Source organism: Aphidius gifuensis, linkage group LG5 (assembly GCF_014905175.1).
Source record: "Aphidius gifuensis isolate YNYX2018 linkage group LG5, ASM1490517v1, whole genome shotgun sequence".
NCBI lineage: Eukaryota > Metazoa > Arthropoda > Insecta > Hymenoptera > Braconidae > Aphidius > Aphidius gifuensis.
The window spans coordinates 6,220,251-6,243,346 of NC_057792.1; the positions used below are offsets into that span (position 1 = coordinate 6,220,251).

At 26.3% G+C, this 23,096-nt stretch overlaps 4 protein-coding genes across 4 annotated transcripts in view; 2 read left to right on the top strand and 2 right to left on the bottom strand.

Annotated features, from left to right (window-relative positions):
• The first annotated feature begins 571 nt into the window (after positions 1 to 571).
• On the top strand, positions 572 to 17,994 carry LOC122857265 (helicase domino-like). The gene is given in 16 exon segments (XM_044159345.1): positions 572 to 737; positions 1,484 to 1,684; positions 1,904 to 2,576; positions 3,486 to 4,252; positions 4,531 to 5,263; positions 5,492 to 5,760; positions 6,023 to 6,513; positions 6,754 to 6,940; positions 7,230 to 7,944; positions 8,201 to 9,592; positions 9,595 to 9,697; positions 9,699 to 10,143; positions 10,889 to 11,110; positions 14,678 to 14,713; positions 14,812 to 15,915; positions 16,010 to 17,994. Coding segments are annotated over 15 exon segments (9,048 nt in total). The 5' UTR covers positions 572 to 737; positions 1,484 to 1,507; the 3' UTR covers positions 17,744 to 17,994.
• A 910-nt stretch (positions 17,995 to 18,904) lies between these two features.
• Positions 18,905 to 21,319, top strand: LOC122857301 (cytochrome P450 6k1-like). Its single transcript, XM_044159403.1, has 7 exons — positions 18,905 to 19,682; positions 19,748 to 19,981; positions 20,052 to 20,102; positions 20,177 to 20,403; positions 20,670 to 20,831; positions 20,902 to 20,929; positions 21,014 to 21,319. The coding sequence occupies exons 1-7, from the start codon at positions 19,043 to 19,045 to the stop codon at positions 21,175 to 21,177; spliced, it is 1,506 nt and encodes a 501-aa protein (XP_044015338.1). The 5' UTR covers positions 18,905 to 19,042; the 3' UTR covers positions 21,178 to 21,319.
• Positions 21,320 to 22,636, bottom strand: LOC122856286 (platelet-derived growth factor receptor alpha-like). Its single transcript, XM_044157981.1, has 2 exons — positions 22,370 to 22,636; positions 21,320 to 22,294 (listed from the first exon to the last, which is right to left on the bottom strand). Exons 1-2 carry the CDS (start codon positions 22,523 to 22,525, stop codon positions 21,320 to 21,322), a joined length of 1,131 nt encoding a protein of 376 aa, XP_044013916.1. The 5' UTR covers positions 22,526 to 22,636.
• A 158-nt stretch (positions 22,637 to 22,794) lies between these two features.
• LOC122856287 overlaps positions 22,795 to 23,096 on the bottom strand; it is a 7,977-nt gene continuing 7,675 nt past the window's right edge. The window contains exon 5 of the mRNA XM_044157982.1: positions 22,795 to 22,803. Within this exon, the coding sequence (XP_044013917.1) occupies positions 22,795 to 22,803 (9 nt within the window). The remainder of the gene's footprint in view (positions 22,804 to 23,096) is intronic.

Below are 23,096 nucleotides of genomic sequence, written 5' to 3' on the forward strand. Positions count from 1 at the left end.
TTACTCCACGTTGATTTTGATAAATTAAATCTAAAAATGAAAGTGTATTTTAAAAATTTAATTAAATATTAATTAACATTAATTTCATTTAATAATACATCAAATTTTCCCCAAAATAATGCAAATTTTTTTTGGAGTAATTTATTAATAATTTTGTTGAAAAAAAAGAAAAAACTGTTGCTGATTTGATACAGGAAACACGTCATAATATTCTTAAAGTTAGCCATCCAATCCCAGCCGCGTGTATTAAATTTAAACCAATCACAATTCAGCAACGCCAATTTCCGGAAACAAGCGCCATCAAGTGACGGCATTATTCAGCCGCCATTTTGTTTAATCGTTCAACTTTTTTTTCCCTTTTTTCCTCGAATTTTCGAAGCATTTTTTTTTTTTTTTAATGGTTGGCGCAGACTCTGAGCATCGACATCGTCCCGTATATTCCGGGCAATATCATTTCGTGCAGTCGCCATGTTTAGATGTCTGTGGTTCGCGTGTCCTTGAGGGCGGCATCCCAGTGACGAACGTAAAAATTTTATTTCAACATTCAATACCATACTTGGGTAAAAAAAAATTTTTTTTTTTTTAAAGTTTATAATAATAATAATAGTTTTAAAACATTGTCACATGTGGTTTAATAAGTGATATTTACAATTTATTTATTAATAATAAAATGTTTAAATTAAATTAATTATAAACTATGCAAAATGTGCACTTAACAATTTTGTGATTACATTATGGTAAGTCGAACGACATATAACCCATGGCATCGTATACAACGCCAATATGGCCGACACAAAATTTCCTTTGTATCGTGTCTTGTTGATGGGCTTGGCACTCGTATTTAATTTTTTTCATAAAATTATTTAATACACAAACTTCATTAGTAATAAATTTCCCAAAAATTAATTAACTTGCAATTTATAATAAAACATTTTTTCGAAATTTTTTAATTACTTTTTTTTAATTTTCTATTTAATATATTTTTAATTAATTTTTTATTGTTTTATTAATGTCAACTACGGTTTTGTTAATATTTGCTGGCTTCTTGTAATTATTGAATAATTTTTTCTTTTTTTTTTTTTTTGCACATTCCATTTTTTTTTTTGGTATGGCGCGGTTGGACGCTTGCGACTCGTGTCCCGGGATTTCGATTTCGGCAGTCATCTCGAATAATCAATCTCAACAATTGTTAATTTGAATTAAAAATAAATTAATACTAATCGAAAATACCAATTAATAATTATTTAAAATGAAAAATTATAAATTTTTTTTTTTAACTTATTTGATGATTTTTGTTAAGAGGTTAATTAACTTGTTGACATTTGTATATGTGATAATATAAACATGATAATGAAACAAATATTAAATATAATTTTCTTTGAAAAAAAAAAAAAAAAAATACATGTAATAAGTTGAATATATATTTAAATATTTGTTTAATGATTAGTTGATTAATTTTTTTGTTTATATTTAATGATTACAGTGTGATGTGTAATGAGTGATAAACATGGCGCGCCTATTTTGCCGCCCTGTCAATAATAATGGTGGTAATCCAGGTAATAATAATACCCAACAAACAACTCTTAGTATCCAGCAAGTATTGGCTACTGGACAAGGACTCAATGTCATCACAACAAGTGGACAACAATTTGTCATTACATCACAAGTACCTGGACTTAATCAGGTAATTAAAATAACAAAGTTAATTTATATTTTTAACATGTTAATTCAATGATGATTCTATACCGAACCTGATGGTTTTGATATCCATTCAAATCGAAACCAATTTGTGCTGTTAAACGAGGCATTTATCTGAAGAATTTAATAATAAATAAAAATTCAATTTTAAAATAATAATATTTCTATTAAATAATTAATTTTATTTATTTGTATTTGTTTAAAGATGATAACGAGTTCAACAACAAATGCTGGTATTCAGCAAGTTGGTGTTACCAGGATAGTCAATATAAATAATCAAACACCACGTGTTGTTGGTGTTGCAACTTCTAGTGGTGGTACAACATCATCAACACCAAATCGTATAAATACAACAAAAGTTGTATTATCAACATCACCAAAATTAATAAAAACATCAATTGGTAATATGTTTTTAACACCAACATCAGTTGCATCATTAAATACATCATCACCACCATTAAAAAAATTAAAATTAAATGATACAAATGATAAATCAACACTTAATGATGATACAATATGTTATCGTAATCGTATTATGGATAGTAAAATTCATAGAATGAGTTCATTACGTGATAAATATATTGATAATGTAACTGAATTATATTATTTATTAAATGATGGTAATATGATGGATTTTCAATATTGGAGAAAAAAATTACCAACATCTGATTATTTAAAATTTTTAAAATCACAAAAACTTGATGCAAATGATAATGATGAAGATTTATTAGCACCAATGACAACAGTTATTAATAATTTATTAAAAAATACAAATTTATTAACAAATTCAAATGAAGTTAAAGTAAGTGGTGTTGGTGTTACACCAATTGCTGTATCAACAACATTACCAGCAGCTGTAGCACAACTAAGTCAACAAGGTGAGTTGATTTATTTCTTAAAGTATAAATTTAAAATATGTGTTACTTCATATGATGACCAATGTTAAATGAATGAAGAAATGAACAAAAAAAAAACGAATTATTAAATTTGGGTAGTAGGTCAATTACCAGGTAGACCCCAAGGTGGTCGTCATGGCATGATTTTTGCTATAAGGACGTCTATACAACCACCAACAATCACAGTTCACCCTCCACCTAATACTTCTACTATTGCACCTACCATAATTATAGGTGATTACCCAACAATATTAGGATTGTGTCACTCGATGTTTATTTAGTATTTCAAGGTATCTCTTACGTTCAAAAAATTTTTTCAATTAACAAATAAACACCTTGAATATTTAAATATAGTAAATTCTCTTTGAGTAATTAAATATTTAAATTAAAAAATTACTTGTTTTAATAATGATAATTATTATTCCAACAGAAGATTTAATTAAAATCGAAAAAAAATTTATATTACTTTGAACAATAGAGATACCAAGGTTATTTTTAATTTAAAATTTTATTTTTCCTTTATATTAATGGAAAATTATTGTCGTAGGATAAAATGTTGTTTTAATAGGATAAAAATAGTTTTTGCATGTCATTAAAATATGTTGTATGATGATTATTTTTTAATAATGAAAGAAAAAAAAAAATATTTTCTTTTCTTTCAACCCACGAATAATATTCCGTTGATTCAAGTGATTTTGCTTGTATTGGCCTTAAAATTTGTGGGTATATTAATTACGAGCATGTGTAAGGCTTCAAGATCATTATCGTCTTTTTGCCTAAGGGATACGTTCGTTACAAATTAAAAATAAAAACATAAATTAAATTACATAATTCTTCATGTAAAGAAAACTAACTGATAATCATTTTTTTTTTTTTTTTTAATTAAAAAAGGTGGAACACCAACACCATCAACTCTAGAGCCAGTAAAAATATCATCAATATCACAAGTGCCAGTGTCATCAACATCAACAACAACAGCAACAACAGCTGCAGTAACGACAGCAACAACAACAGTAACAACAACAGCAGTAGCTCCAATTGTTACGAAAGCAGTAATAACAACAACAACACTAACGACTGCAGCAGCAACAGCAACAACAACTCAATCAATAACATCAACAACATCAACAGTTAAAACAACAACAACAGCATCAATATCAACAGCTATAACATCAGCAAGTGTATCACAACCAGTTGTTAAATTAGTTAAATTACCACAACAACAAGTACCATCACCAACAACATCAACATCTTCATCACCGTCATCATCATCATTAATTACAAATGATTGTCATAATAATCAAGAACAAATTGTTGAAAAAGCTAAACAAGAAGCATATGTTATGCAAAGAATAAATGAATTACAACGTGATGGTTTATGGTCAGAAAGAAGATTACCTAAAATTCAAGAACCAACACGTACAAAAGCACATTGGGATTATTTACTTGAAGAAATGGTATGGCTTGCTGCTGATTTTGCACAAGAAAGAAAATGGAAAAAAGCTGCTGCTAAAAAATGTGCTAGAATGGTACAAAAACATTTTCAAGAAAAAGCAATACAAGCACTTAAAGCTGAAAAATTACAAGAACTTAGACTTAAAAAAATTGCTGGTTTTGTTGCTAAAGAAGTTAAAGGTTTTTGGACAAATGTTGAAAAGGTAAATATTAATTTTAATTGATTATTTTCTTTATATTTTTATTTTTACCCCACATACTTAAGCCGGCAGCTTCAATATTATCATTTTAGAAACTGTGAGCTCATTGTGGGAACATAAAATTTATCTAAATTATTTAAATCAGGTTTCAAATATTTAATTTGTACCATAAAATTATTTGGAAACATTTATTAATTATATTTTATTTATTATGTAAATTATAATTGTTTAAAAAAAAAAATTTTCTAATTAAATTTTTTCTTTTTTTTGTTGTATTTTAGCTAGTTGAAATTAAACAACAAACAAAACTTGAAGAAAAACGTAAAAAAGCACTTGATCAACATCTTAATTTTATTGTTGGTCAAACTGAAAAATATTCAACATGGTTAACAGAGGGTCTTAATAAAACAGATGGTAATCAAAGTGTACCAGCATCAATAAATAGTTCACGTATATCATCACCAGTACCAACGAGCAAAACAAATTCAGATGATGAATTTGAACCAAATCAATGTTCAGATGATGATGAAGAAACAATTGCAAAAGCTGAAGAAGAAATGAAATCAATGAATCATAAAGAAGAAGTTGAATTATTAAAAAAAGAATCTGAATTACCATTAGAAGATTTACTTAAAGAATTACCACCAAATTATTTAGAAGAAAGAGATCAAGAATTACAAATAAATAATGAAGAAGAACAAGGTGGTGAAGAAGAAGGTGAAGATAATGATGATGTAGTAGAAGGAGAAGAAGAAGATGATGATGAAGAAGAAAAAAGTCAACAAGATAATGAAAATAATGCTGATGATGAATTTCATATAGCTAGTGGTGAATCAACTGATGATGATGAAGATACAATTATGGAACAAGAAAAAAATGAAAGTAAAATTGATCATAAACAAGAAATTGATGATTTAAATGCTGAAAATGAAATGTCTATTGATGAATTAATGGCTAAATACAGTGGTTTAAATCAGCAACCAATGGAAGTTGAAGATGACAGTGATGATCAAGGTAAATATTATTTTTATAATCTTAAAAAATTATATGTTAGTTTGTTTTTTTTTTTTAAATGATGTTAAAATACCGTTTCTGAAGGAACAAGATCCATTCAACTTGAACCTACTTTGTGCTGTTATCGAGGCATTTGTCTGATTGAAAAAAAAATAATAATTATAAAATCTATCTAGTACTGTATCATATAGTTAATATTAATAAATTTTTTTGTTTTTATTGTTATAGATTCTGAAAAAGAATCAGAAAAAGCTGTTGATGATGATGAAGATGATGATAAATCATCAAGTGAATGTGACAGTGATGATGAAACAACTGAACAATTACAAAATCAAAGTGATGATGAAACAAGTATTGGTCTTAAATCATTATTTGAAGATTTGGATAAAAGTAATGTTGAACAATCATCACAATCAGATACACATGATGAAATGGATGATGTTGCTGCACTTGCTGAAAGTATACAACCAAAAGGAAATACATTATTAACAACAAGTGTAAGTTTTATTATATTTTTAATGATGAAAAATAACAATATTAAATGCCTTTCTTCCAAAATGTTTTGTACATTAAATTACAATTCATCATTTCACGTTAGGTAGATAAAAATATGTGACATCTTTCCCATGCAATTATTTATTATTTAATAAAAATTAATTGCGCAAAAGTGTTACACAAATATTCATAAAAATATTTTAATTTAGAAGAAAAAAAGAAACGATTTATTAATTTTTATTTGTTTTCTAAATATGTCAACAGGTTGTAACGAAAATTCCATTTTTATTGAAACATTCACTTCGTGAATATCAGCATATTGGATTGGACTGGTTGGTGACAATGTTTGATAGAAAATTAAATGGTATATTAGCTGATGAAATGGGTCTTGGTAAAACAATTCAAACAATAGCATTATTATCACATTTAGCATGTGAAAAAGGTAATTGGGGACCACATTTAATAATAGTACCAACATCAGTTATGCTTAATTGGGAAATGGAATGTAAAAAATGGTGTCCTGGTTTTAAAATATTAACATATTATGGTACACAAAAAGAACGTAAACAAAAAAGAACTGGATGGACAAAACCAAATGCATTTCATATTTGTATAACATCATACAAATTAGTTATTCAAGATCATCAAAGTTTTCGTAGAAAAAAATGGAAATATTTAATTCTTGATGAAGCACAAAATATTAAAAATTTTAAATCACAAAGATGGCAACTACTGCTTAATTTTCAAACTCAAAGGTAATTTATTTTATAAATATTTAATTTTTATTATTAAAAAAATTAAACAAATATTTTTCTATGATGTTAAAATACCGTTTCTGAAGGAACAAGATCCATTCAACTTGAACCTACTTTGTGCTGTTATCGAGGCATTTGTCTGATTGAAAATAAAAATAAATAAAAATAATTTATTTAAAATAAAAGCCGGAACTTAATAATAATGATTTAATGTTTTTTTTTTTTTTTGTTTTCTTCTAGACGATTACTGTTGACTGGTACTCCGTTACAAAATAATTTAATGGAATTATGGTCTTTGATGCATTTTTTAATGCCAAATGTATTTCAATCACATCGAGAATTCAAAGAATGGTTCAGCAATCCAGTGACTGGAATGATTGAAGGAAACAATCAATTCAACGAAAATGTTATTCGTCGTCTTCACAAGGTCTGTACGTAATACTTGCAAAAAAAAAAAAAAAAAATGAAATATTTCTCGCTATCCGCTCCCCAGAATATTTTTCAATAAATTTACTGGTTTAATTTTTTTTGATAGCGAGATAGTAATTTGAAAGAAAAATCTCTATTAAAACTCGTGTGATCAGAAATAATTAATTCTGCCATGCGAATCCTGTCGGGAGATACAATTTATATTTAAAAAAAAAATAAATATATTTTTAAACTTTGCATAATTTATGAAAAATAATAATTAACCTTTTGTTTGATTTGTATTACAGGTTTTACGTCCATTTTTATTACGAAGATTAAAGTGTGAAGTTGAAAAACAATTGCCAAAAAAATATGAACACGTTATAATGTGTAGATTATCAAAACGTCAAAGATTTTTGTATGATGATTTTATGTCACGTGCTAAAACAAAAGAAACACTTGCAAGTGGTAATTTATTAAGTGTAATAAATGTACTGATGCAGCTACGTAAAGTATGTAATCATCCAAATTTATTTGAAGTACGTCCAACAGTATCACCATTTCGTATGGAAGTATTAGAATACATAACAGCATCATTAGTATGGAATGCACTTGATTATAATCCAATGAAACATGTTGATTTAAATTATTTAAATTTAAATCTTATAAATTATGAAAAAACAATAACAGCATTTGCATCACATCGTGTACGTAAATGTCAAGTACCACGTAAATTAATTGAAGAAATTGATACACAACCATTACCACCACCAAAATGTCCATCTGGTAAAATTAAAATAAATGTTAGATTATCAAATCAAGTTAAAGCACCACCAACAATACCACAAATGAATCAACAAAAAATTAAAAATATATCAAGTTTATTACCATCATCATCAAGTAATACATCAATTACAAATAAAAGTGGTAATAATGGACAGGGTGTTACATTGAGAGTTGCTAGTGGACAACAATTACAAGGCTATGCAGTACAAATTGTACAACATCAATGCAATGTAAAAGGTATAAAATTTATCTTCATTATTATTTCATTATTATTATTTGCATCATCGATCGGAATTTACATTGTGACGTGTATTTATTCCTTTGCAATGATGCTAGATTAAAATATCCGGACCAGCTTGTATATGAAATTTTTTACATAATATACATTCCAGAACCGGCATGACATTTTTTTTTTTTTTTATTATTTTAAAATAATTGAATATATTTATTTGATCAATTAAATAATATTTGTTTTATTCTTTTTTATTTATAGCAATTCCAGTTGCTCATACATCACAAGTATCAACATCATTAGCCACAACAACGACGACAACAACAACAACATCATCAACATCATTAACAACATTAACAACAACACCATCAACATCAAATACATCCAGAATAACAGTATCAAATCCAACTATGCGTGATGTTATACCACGTTTAACTTTTAAATCGGGTGAAAATTTACAACGTATTAATGTACCAAGTTTTGCTCAATTTGTACACACACCAACTGGTAGACAAATAATATTAACATCAAGTCAATCAAATACATCATCAACAGTATCATTTCCAGTAATGACAACAACAAGTGGTCAAAGATTAACAGTATTATCACCAAAAATAATGGGTTTATCATCAGCAGTTACTGGACGTCCAGTTATGCGTGTACCACCATTAAGTGTTACAACAACACAATCATCACCAACAACATTATCATCATCGTCATCTTCTTCTTCTTCATTATCATCGTCATCTTCTTCAACAAGTGGACAATTACGTTGTGGTATTGTTACAAAAAATATACAAAAAGATTGTAATAATCAACAACAAAAATTACGTGCATTAAAAGAAGCACCAAAATCTGAATTTTATATACAAGATATTGATAATGAAAGACGTAAAAAACGTATTAACAAATTACAAACAATTGCAAATATAAATTCACAAAGATGTTCAGTATGTCCATTATATGGTGATGATTTATTTATGGCATTAAGAATTGATAAACCATCAAATTGTTGTAAATGGAATTCTGGTTGGTTACATATTAAAAATACAAAAAAATCATTAAGAACAAGAAATGAATATTTTAGTACAACAAATACACTTAATAATACAATTAAAACAACTGATAAAATTGTTGATGATTTAAAGGTAATATTTGATAAATATTTATGTTATGTACCAGCAGTTACAGCACCAATGCCACGTATACATGTATCACATCCATCACAACATAAATATAATTCTGAAAAATATTATAAAACAATATTTGAAAAAAAATTAGTTAAAAAAATTGATATATTACATCCAATAATATCATCAATGATGACACAATTTCCTGATCCACGTTTAATACAATATGATTGTGGTAAATTACAATCATTAGATAATTTATTAAGAAAATTAAAGACTGATTATCATCGTGTATTATTATTTACACAAATGACAAGAATGCTTGATGTATTAGAAGCATTTTTAAATTATCATGGTTATATTTATTTACGTTTAGATGGTACAACAAAAATTGATCAACGACAAATACTAATGGAAAGATTTAATAATGATAAAAGAATTTTTTGTTTTATATTATCAACAAGATCTGGTGGTGTTGGTGTTAATTTAACTGGTGCTGATACTGTTATATTTTATGATAGTGATTGAATCCAACAATGGATGCACAAGCACAAGATCGTTGTCATCGTATTGGACAAACACGTGATGTACATATTTATCGTTTAATATCTGAAAAACAATTGAAGAAAATATATTAAAAAAGCTAATCAAAAAAGAATGCTTGGTGAAATGGCTATTGAAAATGGTAATTTTACAACAGCATATTTTAAATCATCAACAATACAAGATTTATTTAATGTTGATAATGATGGTGATGCAACAACAAGAATGGCTGATGTTGTACAATTAAATAAAGAACGTGAAAAAAATAGAAATAATAAAATTGATAATGCAATTGCAAGTGTTAGCGGTAGTGGTGGTGGACAACAAGAAGAAAAAATTGCAATGGGTGCATTAGAATCAGCACTTGCTGCTGTTGAAGAAGATCTTGATGTACAAGCTGCTAAAATTGCTAAAGCTGAAGCTGTTGCTGATCTTGCTGAATTTGATGAAAATATACCACTTGATGATTATGACAAAGATGATCAACAAATATCAAAAGCTGAATTGGAAGTTCAAACTATTATTTCACAGGTAATTACAAAATTAATATAATATATTTTATTATTTATTTTACCTTTCATCCAAAGTAATTTGTATTATTTCATTGCAAATTATCATTTCAGGGAAGGTAGATTAAATTACATGACAACTTTCCCATGCAATATATATTTTTTTTTATAAAGATACATTGCGCAAAAGTGTCATACATATTTCTTTGATACCAATACAATTTTCTCAAGTTTAAAATTTTGCATAGAATAAAATTTGAATTCATTTTTTATATATTATCGATATAAATTGCTTGTAGAATTTTTTTTCAATCACTTGAAATGGTTTTTTATGAATTTTCTTAGAAGATAAAACAGTTAATCTTGTGGATATAATTTATATTATTCATTCTTGTGTTTAAAATGTTTTTTTTTTTTCCACAATCAACAATCGAAATTTAAACAAAAAAAAGACTTAATAATGATTCATATTTTCATGCAACTATTTTATACTTGAATGTGAAATTGTTAAAAATAGAAAAAAAAAAAAACATTTAATTTCGCTATCCGCTCACCAGCTTAGATTAATTAATAAATTAGTTGGTTTAATATTATTTTGATAGCGATATATTAAAAATCTCTGTTAAAACTCGTGTGATATGATTATTATAAATTCAATCATGCGAATCCTGTCTGGAGAAACACATGACGTAGAAAAAAACTATAATTAAAATGTTTATTAAACTAGATTATAATTAATAAAAAAAATTGTTTTCTTTATTTTACAGTTAAAACCAATTGAACGTTATGCAATGCATTTTGTTGAAGAAACAGAAGATTGTTTTTCAGCAGCTCAATTAGCAGCAGCTGAAGCTCAACTTGAACAACAAAAACGTGATTGGGAAATTGATCGTTTACGTGCATTACGTGAAGAAGAAGATAGACGCATGAGAATGACTGAGGATGATGATAAATCATTAACATATACTCGTGAGGATGCACAAAATCAGGTTAATAAGCGTTTAATTAATAAAAAACAAAAAATTACAAATTTACCAATACGTCGTAGTTCACGTCGTCAAAATAGTTTTTCATCATCAGTATCATCATCAACATCAGCAACATTATCAGAAACAGAAACAAAATTATTAACAAATCTATCTGATAATTCGGATTTATCAGATGATAATGAAGATGATGATGATAGATATTTAAATGATAATCAAATTGATATTGACAATAATAGTAATAATAGTGATAATGATAATGATGATGATGGTGATGATAATGATGATGAAGATAAAAATTCATCACAATACATATCAAAAACATTTGTTAAACGTAAACCCGGTAGACCGTTTAAAAATTCAAAATTAAAAAATAATAATATTAAAACTGAAAAAATAAATAATGAAAAAATTGAGGTTAAAAATAAAAAAAATCATCTTGATCTTAATTCACCACGTACACGTTCACGTGGTGATGTTAAAATTAATTTATGGACACTTGATGTATCACCAATATTACCAGTACGTATGCGTAAACGTATTGATTTAAGTAAAAGAAATAATGATGATACATTTGATACAAATAATACTGATAATTATGATAATATTGATGAATTAGAAACAAATAATTTTGATAATTATTTGCATAATAAAAATAGTGAATATAATGAATCACATGACACAGTTAATGCCGATGATAATTATAATTCAAATAAATTAGATAATTATAAAATTGACGATGATGATAGTAGTTGTAAAAAGCCAACAAATAATTTATCAAATTTAGATGAAAATAATGCAAATAAAATTGATAATTTATTGGATAATTGTTCGCATGATAATACATTTGATTCATTATCATATGTTGATGAATCAATATCATCAAAAATAACTGATAATAAAGCTAATGAATCATCTATAAATATTGATAATAATGATAATAAAAAAACCAGTGATAATGATAATAATGTTGAAGGTAAAAATAATAAAATAATAACAGAACAATGTGATGATAATGATGTTTGTAAATTAAAATCATCATCTGGTATATCAACACGTCGTTCAAAATTAATAACAGACACAAGTAATTGTAATATTGATGATAAAAAACCAAGAAGAACATCAACAAGATCATTAACTGGTACATCAGATTTAATTGATAAAAATGATATTGATGTTAATGCATCTAAAACAACATTAACAGCACCTAAAATTAATGATGATAATACAATATCATCATCGTCATCTACATCAGCTTCATCAACAGCATTAACAGTATCAAAATCAAGAGTTACAAGATCAACATCAAATACAAAAACAAATGATAATGGTTTTTTAATACCACAAAAACGTAGTAGATCAAATTCACGTTTAATTGACAATAAAAAATCATCATCAACAGATAATAATACAATTGTACAATTATCATCATTTAGAAAACGTCCTGATACACCAATGCCAAGAATAACAAGATCAACAATTGATACAAATAATAGTGATGTTAATAAAAAAATTAAATTAACAACAAATAAAAAATTAAATAATGATTTATCAATGATTATTGATAATAATACAACAACTGATACAAATGGTAATGTTGATATTAATATTATTAATGATGAAAGACCACAAAGAACGGCTAAAGTTGTTGCAATATTATCACTTGATACACATTCACGTTATAATTGTAATAAAATTATTAAAAAAATTGATAATAATCACAGTTTGAAAAATAATAATGACGTTATTGATGATGTTGATGTTGATAATGATAAAAAAAATCGTAAAAATTTACGGAAAAATTCATCATTATCAAGAATTAATTTTTAATCATTGAAAAAATACAAATTTAATTATCAATATGAACAAATTGTAAAATAGAATAATAAAAGAGAAAAAAAAAAAAAAAAATTAATAAATGATGAAAATTTAATGATTTTTTCATTTTATTAATTTTTTTTTTTTTTTTTTTTATTTTCATTTTATTGACAATTACGAATTTCTTAAAAATCGTAATATTTTTTGATTTTGCCAATATTTTTTTTTTTAATTGTAAATAAAACCCTACCGTACCGTACTATTTTGAAAATTTTCATTTTTTTTTTTTCTTTTTTATTTTGTGATTAACAAGAAAAAAAAAAAAAAAAAAAATTACGGCAGCGGCTTTGTAAAATATAAAATTAAAATAAGTGGTCTATGAATGAGTGATTATTTATATAATTCGTGATACAAGAGAACTCATGACTGTATTATATTAGATTTTAGTATGAAAAAAAAAAAAAGATGAACGTTATGAAAGAAAAAAAAAAATCTAAAATTGCGTAACCAATTTTTAAAGAAATTATAATAATTATTGATAAAATTTTGACTAGTGGATTGATTCCGTTTATCAGTTGAGTCTGAATATTTTTCAAATTTGTCTAGAAACTTTTGCCCTCAAAAAAAATCTCGTGAATTAATTTCTTTTTTTTGTTTTTTAACGTTTATTTTTTTTGTTATTGTTTATATATATAAAGCTAAAAAAAAAAATATATATAGGACTTTAGTTTGTTTGCAAGCAATTTATATTTAAACAAAAAAAAAAAAAAAAGAAAAAGTCCTGTAATTACATTTAATTGATAAGTGTGTGATTGATATTTTTGTATGAATCCAAGTGCGTCCGACAGAAAAATGAAGAAATATTCCTTGCTATCAAAAAGAAAAATTAACAAAGAATGAAAAAAAAAAAAAAAAAAGAAAAGAAATTATTAAAAAAATAACATGAAAAATAAATATAACAATGTGTTTTCTTATTTCTTGGTTTGTTTCCAAGTGCATTCAAAGGTTCAGATCCGTTTTGGTGTCAAAATGATAACAGAAATTAATTTAAAATAAAGCAAAATTTTGTCAGTGTGCTTGTTTATGTTTTGGTGGTTTAAATAATTTTTAATTGCATGACAGTTTGGCGTGGCAAAGCCGTGTCATGACTGCACAATATTAAAAATATAATAATAAGTTAAAATAATTGAGTAAAAAAAAAAAATAATAATAATATGAATCTTGAAAATTTAAATTATTTTTTAAATGGCACCAAAACCACTGCCTTTGCCATTCCAAACTTGGAGACTCCCAGGATATAAGCAGGCACATGATTTAAAAATAAATTAAAAAATAATTAGTATCAAATTATATATCAATTGAAAGCGAGGAATTTTTCCCTCGATTATTCGAATGTAGCGAAACACCACCAGAATGGTTTTTCTTTTTTTTTTTTTCGAAAAAAAAAAAATGAAAATTTGAGCCTTTGAATGAACTACAAGGCCCCTTACATTTTTTCCCAAATATTTTTTTTTTATTATTATTATTTAATAATTATATTTATAATTGAAATATGATAATTAATATTGATTAAATTCTCAATGGTAAGTTTGAAAGAAAATTAGAAAATTAGAAAAAAAAAAAAAAAAAAACTTCTGGTTATTTCGCTGCAGTCAATATCGAAAGTCTGATGGATACATCTTGGATTGGAAAAAAATATAAATGAAATTTATTTTGATTTTTTTGTCAATTTTTTTTTGTTGGGTTATTTAGATATGGCTGTCGGATAATACAATGGAAGCAATGCCGGTAAGATTTGAATAATATACTTAAATATCTATCAAATAAAAAATGTAAATTTCATAATTTCTTTATAAATTTAAAATGGCATTTATTAAATTTTGTAGATGTGGTGTCCACCAACTCCTCCAACATCAGATGATGATGTTTATGTTGATTTTTCAATGGATTTTCTTTATGATAGTACACCAATACCTGAATGTGATTTACCACCAGTATATATTAAAAAAGAATTAAAACGTCCACGTGTTGAAACAACAACAAATCAAACAACAACCACAACAACAACAACATCAATATCAGCATCAACAAATGATCGTGATAATCGTAAAGTACAAAAACGTCATAAAGATGATTCAGTACATGCACCACGTTCATTATTTGATCGTCCATCAGCAGCATTAGTAAAAATGCGTAGAGATATAAAATCACAAAAACATCGTGGTAGTAATAATAATGGTAGTAATAGTAATCAAAGACCATCAATAACATTGCCTGCTGCTGGTACTGCTGGTGGTGTTAGTGCTAGTGGTGGTAGTAGTAGTAGTGGTGGTGTTAAAACATCAACATCAATTGTTAAAATAAATGATTATGATTTTATATTAGAATGGTTAATACATGAAGACATAGCAATATTACAAACAATACAAGGTTATCAAAATTTATCACTTGGTCTTGTTATAATATCACCAGGTCATACACCAAATTGGGATCTTGTTTCTGATTATGTTAATAATACAAGTAGAATATATAGATCACCAAAACAATGTAGATCAAGATATGACAGTGTTATTGTACCACGTGAAGAGGGTAAATTATTATATGATACATTACCTAAAAAACAAAAAAAACAAAAAGGTATTTATAAAAATCAATTTGAACAACAACAACAACAACAACAGCAACAAAATCAACAACAACAACAACAAACAGCTAAAGCAAATAGACCAATGCGTACATCACAATTATTTAATCAAGATAAAAATTTAAATTTTACAACATTATTATGTGCACGTTTTGATATGATTAAAACAGTATCAAATAAACGTACACCAGCAGCAAAATCAATTATAACAAATTCAACTGGTAAAAATTCAAAACATGCTAGTGTATTAGCTGATTGGGGTATTAAATATGATACACCATTGACACCAACTGAAGTTGCATTAAAACGTGCTGAACGTATTGCCAAAGAAAAATTAAAAAATACGGTAAATTAATTAATTTTTTTATTTTAATAATAAATATTTTAATTATCATGTATATTAATGTTTTATTTATTTTTTTTTTTTTCAATTATTATAGACGACAGATCAACAACAATTGGCTGTTCAAAGACTTGCTCAACAACAAGCAGCAGCAGTACAAGCAGCAGCAGTACAAGCAGCAGCTGCAGCACAGGCCGCTGCCGCTGCTGCTGCTGCATCATTAGCTCATCAGGCTCAACCAGTTGTAGCTGCAGCACAATCACAAACATCTCGAATGTCAACACCACCACCAGCAGTAACAGCAGCAATTGCAGGAACAACAACACCAACAACAAATCAATTGCCACAAATAAATACATTGGTAGCTCAAAAATCTCAAGTTCCAATGAATGTAGCAATATCAACACCTCAACAACAGCATCAACAACAACAACATCAACAACCACAACAACCACAACAACAACAACAACAACAACAACAACAACAACAACAACAACAACAACAACAACAGCATCATCAACAACAGTCAACAGTTGTAACAACACCAAAAATACGTCAAGCATCATCAATTGCAACACAAGAAACAAATCGTTCACCAGCAACAATCGTACCAGTTGGTAATATACAACAACAACAAACTGGTGGACAACGTTTAACAACAACACCAACAAATATTGTAGCATCACAAAATCAATCAGTTGTTACACCAAAAGGTGTTCTTAATGTAACAGTGGCACCAGGTGTTAATAATAAATCATTAACACATGGACAATTACAATTTCAATTAAATCGACAACAGCAACAACGTCAAAGTTTAATGAATCAACAAAAAATATTATTACATAATCAACAAAGTGGACAAAAAGTTGTTGCAGTTGGTAATCAACATTCACGTGCTGCACTTATGAAACAAGCAACAGCAGCTGTTAATCAGGGTATTATTGATAAACAACAAAGATCACAATTTCCTGAATTTGCAGCAATATTACAAAAAAAAGGCTTAACACAAGCACAACAAAAAGCAGCCATTGGACAATTACAATTAACAAGTAGTGGACAAAATATTGTTAGTACAATTAATTCAGCAACACAAGCCCATATATTTGCACAAGCTGGTTTACAACAAGCTGGTGCATCATCATCATCATCATCATCATCACCATCAACAACAACTGGTAGTAATAATAGTAATAATAATAACAATAATTTATCAACACTTGTTAAAGCAAGTATGCAAAATATAAGAACAGGTACACCATCATCAATACGTTCATTATCAGTACCAGCACAAACGTTAGCACGTGGTAATAAAACAAGTGGACAACAAAAAATGACACAATTAACACAACAATTACCTGGTAAAAGTGGTGTACAAAAATTGCTAGTACATCCACAACAACAACAGCAACAACAACAACAACAACAGCAACAGCAACAATTAAATACAAATGTTTCTGTACAAATGGTTAAATTTCCATCAAATGTACAACAACAATTTGCTCATGTATCAACTGGACAAACAGTAACACAAAGTGGACAAGTTGTATTATCAAAATCACCAATGCAAGCACGTGTTATACCAGTTAGTGTTGGTAGTAATACTTCTTTAAAACAAACAATGCAAGTTGTTGGATCAAATGCACAATTAAGACATGTTACTGGTAAACCAATTGTAACAACTCCAAGAGGTAGTCCTGGACATGGACAACAAATTCGAATACATCAGTCTTTACAACAGGCACAGCAACAGGTGCAACAACAAGTACAACAACAAGTACAACAAGTGCAACAACAACAACAACAACAACAACAAGGAGATTTACAAAAGTAAATTTCATCCAATTGTTTTTTTTCAAAGTTATCGTTTGGAGTTTTTACGCTTGTTTTTTTTCTTTTTCAGTTTAAAATAAACATTCCGTTTCTTTTTTTTTTTTTTTTTTTTAAATCTTGTATAAATGATAGTTACTTTATCAGAAAAAAAATCATCATTTTAATAGTAAAGAAAAAAACTTTATTGGATGAGCTTGATTTCGAGACTGTAATAAAAAAAATATATATATGTTTGAATGCCCGGATTTATAATTCAAATTTTACTTTATTTTGGTAAAATGAATGAGTTTAATATAAACAATTTAAATTAACAATTAATTATTGTTTAAAAGAGAATAAAATTCAATGAAATCTACTTGTAAATGTGTATATGGTGTTTTTTTTTTTTTTTAAATTTTTTTAAATAATTTCTTTGTGATGCGGTGATTATTATTATTATTTTTTTTGTTAAACAATTAATGTTTTAGAACACATGTTTCATAATGTAAATGGTTAATTAATATGTATGTATTATATTTGTGTAACATAGTTAAAATATTGCATAAATAATAAGAAATAAAATGAATAAATTATAAAAATTTAAGAATAATTAATTTGTTTATGCTATTTATTTATTTTTTTTTCAAAACAAACATGACCAGTTGTTGTGTAAATGTTTTTTTTTATATAAAATAATTACTGTAATTATAAAAAAGCGTAATTGCATTTTTTTTTTCAAGTGTTATATAGCTATATAAAAAAATAAACTGAATATGTTTCCTTGTTTATGTGCTTCAAGCAAAAATATATTTTAAAAGATTACAGATTTTTCTGATAAAATTACAAGTGATTATATCACTGATGCATGAAAAAAATTTTAGTTATTATGTTATTCGCAAAGTGTCTTTGAATCATGACAAGACAAATTTTTAGAATTAATAAAAAGCAACAAAAAAAAAAAAACTATTGCAATGATAAAGTGCAAAATTATAGGGATCTGACCTATGGGCGGGGTTTGGTCGCTCACGCACACATTTATTGTGTAAAAGCTTATCTGTGAGGCAATATGGCGCATTCCAGACCGCTTTACTATAGTATGCTATCGTCAACAAACTATACCATAAAAAATTTTTTCATGTAGTTTCAATGGTCTGGAAATAGTTCACGGTGCGCCACCAGATGCCATGGTGAATAGGTCAGATCCCTTATGACAAGATGAATGTGACGTTGCAAATTTGCAATTGATAATCTCTGATACTGATAAACCAAGCTATCAAAATGCAAAATATTTTATCAGTTGACAAAAGAACATCGTAGAAGAATGATCATTGAATTGTCATTGTTGTTTTTATCAATAATAAGTATATTTTTAATATGGGCAAAATGGAAACTAACATATTGGCAAAGACTTGGTGTAAAAACACTACCAACAAATATATTATTTGGTAATTTTAAAGATAATATTTATCAACGTATATCACCAGGATGGTTAATTGGTCGTTTACATCTTCAAGCTGATGAAAAATTACCATTTATTGGAATATATATATTTCATCAACCATCATTATTAATACGTGATCCATTATTAATGAAAAAAATATTTGTCAAAGATTTTGATGTATTTCCAAATCATAAATTTGCTGTTAAAAATCCAGATGATCCAATTGGTACAAGAAATATATTTTCAATTGATAATCCAGAATGGAAACATTTAAGAACAAAATTATCACCAGCATTTAGTAGTGGTAAAATTAAACAATTATTTGATCTTATGGTTGAATCATCTGAAACATTAAATAATTTTTTATATGATAAATTTAATAATAATTTAAATAATGATAAAATAACAATTGATTTAAAACTTGCATCACAAAAATATACAACTGATGTTATATCATCATTGGCATTTGGTGTTAGAACAAATTCATTTGATGATTCAACAGCTGAATTTTGGAGACGAAGTAAGATTTAATTTTAAAGATATAATTTATTTATTTAATTTTTAATTTTTATTAATTAATTATAGGTATTTATCCAACAACAATGACACTCAAACAAATAATTCGTTTATTTTGTATATTTTTTTTTCCAAAATTAAATAATTTACTTGTACCTGGAACATTGCTGGATCATCATACTGATTATTTTCGTGATATTTTTTGGCGTTCAATGGATATGAGAGAAAAATCAAATATCGAAAGAGGCGATGTTATGGATACATTATTAAAATTAAAAAATGATAAAAAAGATTCAACATTTAGTAAGTTAAAGTGTATTTTTATTTTTATTATTTATTATTTAATAAATTATGGTATTTTTATTTTTTTAAGCTTTTACTAGAGATGAGCTTGTTGCACAGTCAGTTGTATTTTTATTAGCTGGTATGTAATAATATAAATTTACTATTAAAATTATTTTTAATTTGTTTTTTTTTTTCATTTGAATAATAATTTAGGTCAAGAAACAAGTTCAACGACAATTGCATTTGGATTATATGAGTTGGCAAAACAACCAGAACTTCAAGATCGTGTTAGAAATGAAATTCGTGAAAAAATTAATAATAAAGGATTTACATATGAAGCTGTTCAAGATATGAAATATTTGATGCAAGTTATTAATGAGACATTGAGAATGTATCCGCCAGCTCCACTTTTAGATCGTGTTGCTGAAAAAAATTACACGGTATGATAAATAATTTTTATCAGTAAATATTTTCTTGTTTATTTTTTATTTATCAATAATTTTTAAAGCGTCATAAGACATGTTATCATAATTGATTTCGATAATTAATTATCATCACAATGATTTTCATTTGTTTCATTGAAATATGTCAGACAATTTATCAGTATTATAATAATTTAAATTACGATTATTGGTATTTCTTAGTTCAATAAAATGTGCATCCAATTTAGTATTTTATATTTTAATTGTAAAATTAATTTCAACAGATACCAGATACAGACGTGGTCATTGAAAAAGGCACAGCGGTGTATGTAGCTCTACCTGGTATTCAAATGGATCCAAAATATTTTCCAAATCCTGATATTTTTGATCCAGACAGATTCAGCGATGAACGAAAACATGAAATTCAACCCTGCACATTTATGCCGGTTTGTTAATTAATTTTATTTTTTTTTTATAAATTATTTTTGATTATTCAATTCGTTTTTTTTGCTTTAGTTTGGCGAGGGTCCACGTACTTGTATTGGTAAATTAAGAATATATTTATTTATTTATATAAAATTATCGGTATCTATTTGTTTAATTAATTTTTTTTGTTTTTTATTAATAGGAATGCGAGTGGGTATGTTACAAACAGCTGTTGGTTTTATACAAATTTTAAAAAATTATGAAGTTTCGATTAATCCAGCTTATAAAACTGAAATTCATCCTGGAAATATATTTCTTGGTTTTAAAGATGGTTGTAATCTTTATGTTAAAAAATATCAATCTTGAAGTAATTATTGTTTTTAAATTGTATTCTTGTTTGTGTATCTTATAAACATTTGTTTTTTTTTTTGGACAGAGTTGATAATTATAGCGGATATATTGCTTAAATATTTATACAACAGAATAAAAATGAGATCAAATTAGTTAATTATAATTGAGTTCTTTTAATAGAATCATCATTATTCATCATCATCATATAATTAGGATTACTAATACAATTTAATTTATCAATTTTTGATTTGTCAATAATTCCTAAAACGTGATAAGACATATTATCATAATTATTATTGATAATTTCCCCATTATTTTCACTAAAATTATCTGTTAAATTTTTATTACCACCTGATCTATCATCATCCTTGTTTTCATTTTTTGTTCTATTTTTGTTTTTAAATTTTTCACGTTGTTCATGTAAATTAATTGGTCTTAAATAGTGATCATCTAGATCTTTTATTATTGATAATCGATCATGTGAATTGTCTAAATTATTATTGTCATTATTATCAGTATCATTTTGAAATTTAAATATATCTTTATGATTTATTTGTGAATATAATTTTAATGGTAATGTTGTTGATGATACAGCATCATGATCAGGAGCAGTCATCAATGATAAATAATCTTTTTTACCATCCTCAAGTAATATTGAATTTGAATTTAAATATGGTATATTTAAATTAACATAATGTATAACAGTTTTTTCATCTAACAAGTTTTGTAATTCTCTAACAAGTTGTGTAAAATTTGGACGATATTTTGGTAAATCATTCCAACATGATAACATTATTTTATAAATTTCATTTGTTGAATAATATGGTTTTTCCATTCTATATCCTTGGCTTAATTTATTAAATTGTGTTTGTGCATCCATTCCTGGATATGGTGTACCAGCAAGTGTAAAAAATTCCCATAATACAATACCAAATGACCAAACATCAGATTGAGTTGAAAATATTTGATCACGTATTGATTCAATTGCCATCCATTTAATTGGTAATGGTGAATTACTTTTTTTTTCATAAATACCATTGTATACATTTTTTGCAAGACCAAAATCACATATTTTAACAATATTATTATCTGTTAATAATATATTACGAGCTGCTAAATCACCGTGAAGTACCTGAAACAAATAACATTATACAATCACTGGTGGAAATATTTCTCCGACTTTTTTTTTGCCAAGAAAATTCATTACCTTTCTTTGGCTTAGATATTCCATTCCTCTTGCAACTTGAAATCCCCATAATATTAAATCATTGGTACATATTGGTTGAAGATTTTCATCCTTATAATCACCACTATAATTTAATCGTTCATTATCATTATTCGATGATGAAATTTCGAGGTTCATCAGTGAAGTATCTTCTGTACTTTTATTTGAACGTTGAAGATCATCAATTTCATCAGTATTTTCATCACTATTTAGCCTTGAATCACTTTGATGAAATATTAAATCAATGTATTTCATTTTATGACCACTGTAATAATTTATTTTTACATAAATAATAAATTCATTGTTCATAAAATCAGCTACCTTGATGGAAATATTTCTCTGACCTTTTTTTTTCCCAGAAAATCTTTAAAAATTTCTCCGTGCTTTTTCGACTTTTTTATGCTTTTTTAGGGTTTCTATCCCCAAAAAAAATGATAAAAATATATAAAATATAAAAAACAGTGAAAAAAAAAATCGAAAAAGACGGAGAAATTTCTAAGAAATGGTTGATTTTCGTCAGAGAAATATTTCTACCAAGTTAGCATTATATATAAATAATAAAATAAACTTACTAATTTTTTACAGCCTCATTATTATTTTGTCCAATTAAATGATTAATTTTACCACTATTAACATCAATTTGATTAATGAATTTATTTCTATTATTTAATAAATAATTATGTAAATTTCCATAACGACAAAATTCAAC

Bases quoted from the DNA above. Each gene is read 5' to 3' on its own strand.
- LOC122856286 (XM_044157981.1), bottom strand. From the start codon at position 22,525: ATGAACCTCGAAATTTCATCATCGAATAATGATAATGAACGATTAAAT. The intron at 22,295-22,369 runs GTAATGAATTTT...TATTTGTTTCAG, and splicing joins AATATCTAAGCCAAAGAAAG to GTACTTCACGGTGATTTAGC.
- LOC122857301 (XM_044159403.1), top strand. From the start codon at position 19,043: ATGATCATTGAATTGTCATTGTTGTTTTTATCAATAATAAGTATATTT. The intron at 19,982-20,051 runs GTAAGTTAAAGT...TATTTTTTTAAG, and splicing joins TAAAAAAGATTCAACATTTA to CTTTTACTAGAGATGAGCTT. The intron at 20,103-20,176 runs GTATGTAATAAT...ATAATAATTTAG, and splicing joins AGTTGTATTTTTATTAGCTG to GTCAAGAAACAAGTTCAACG.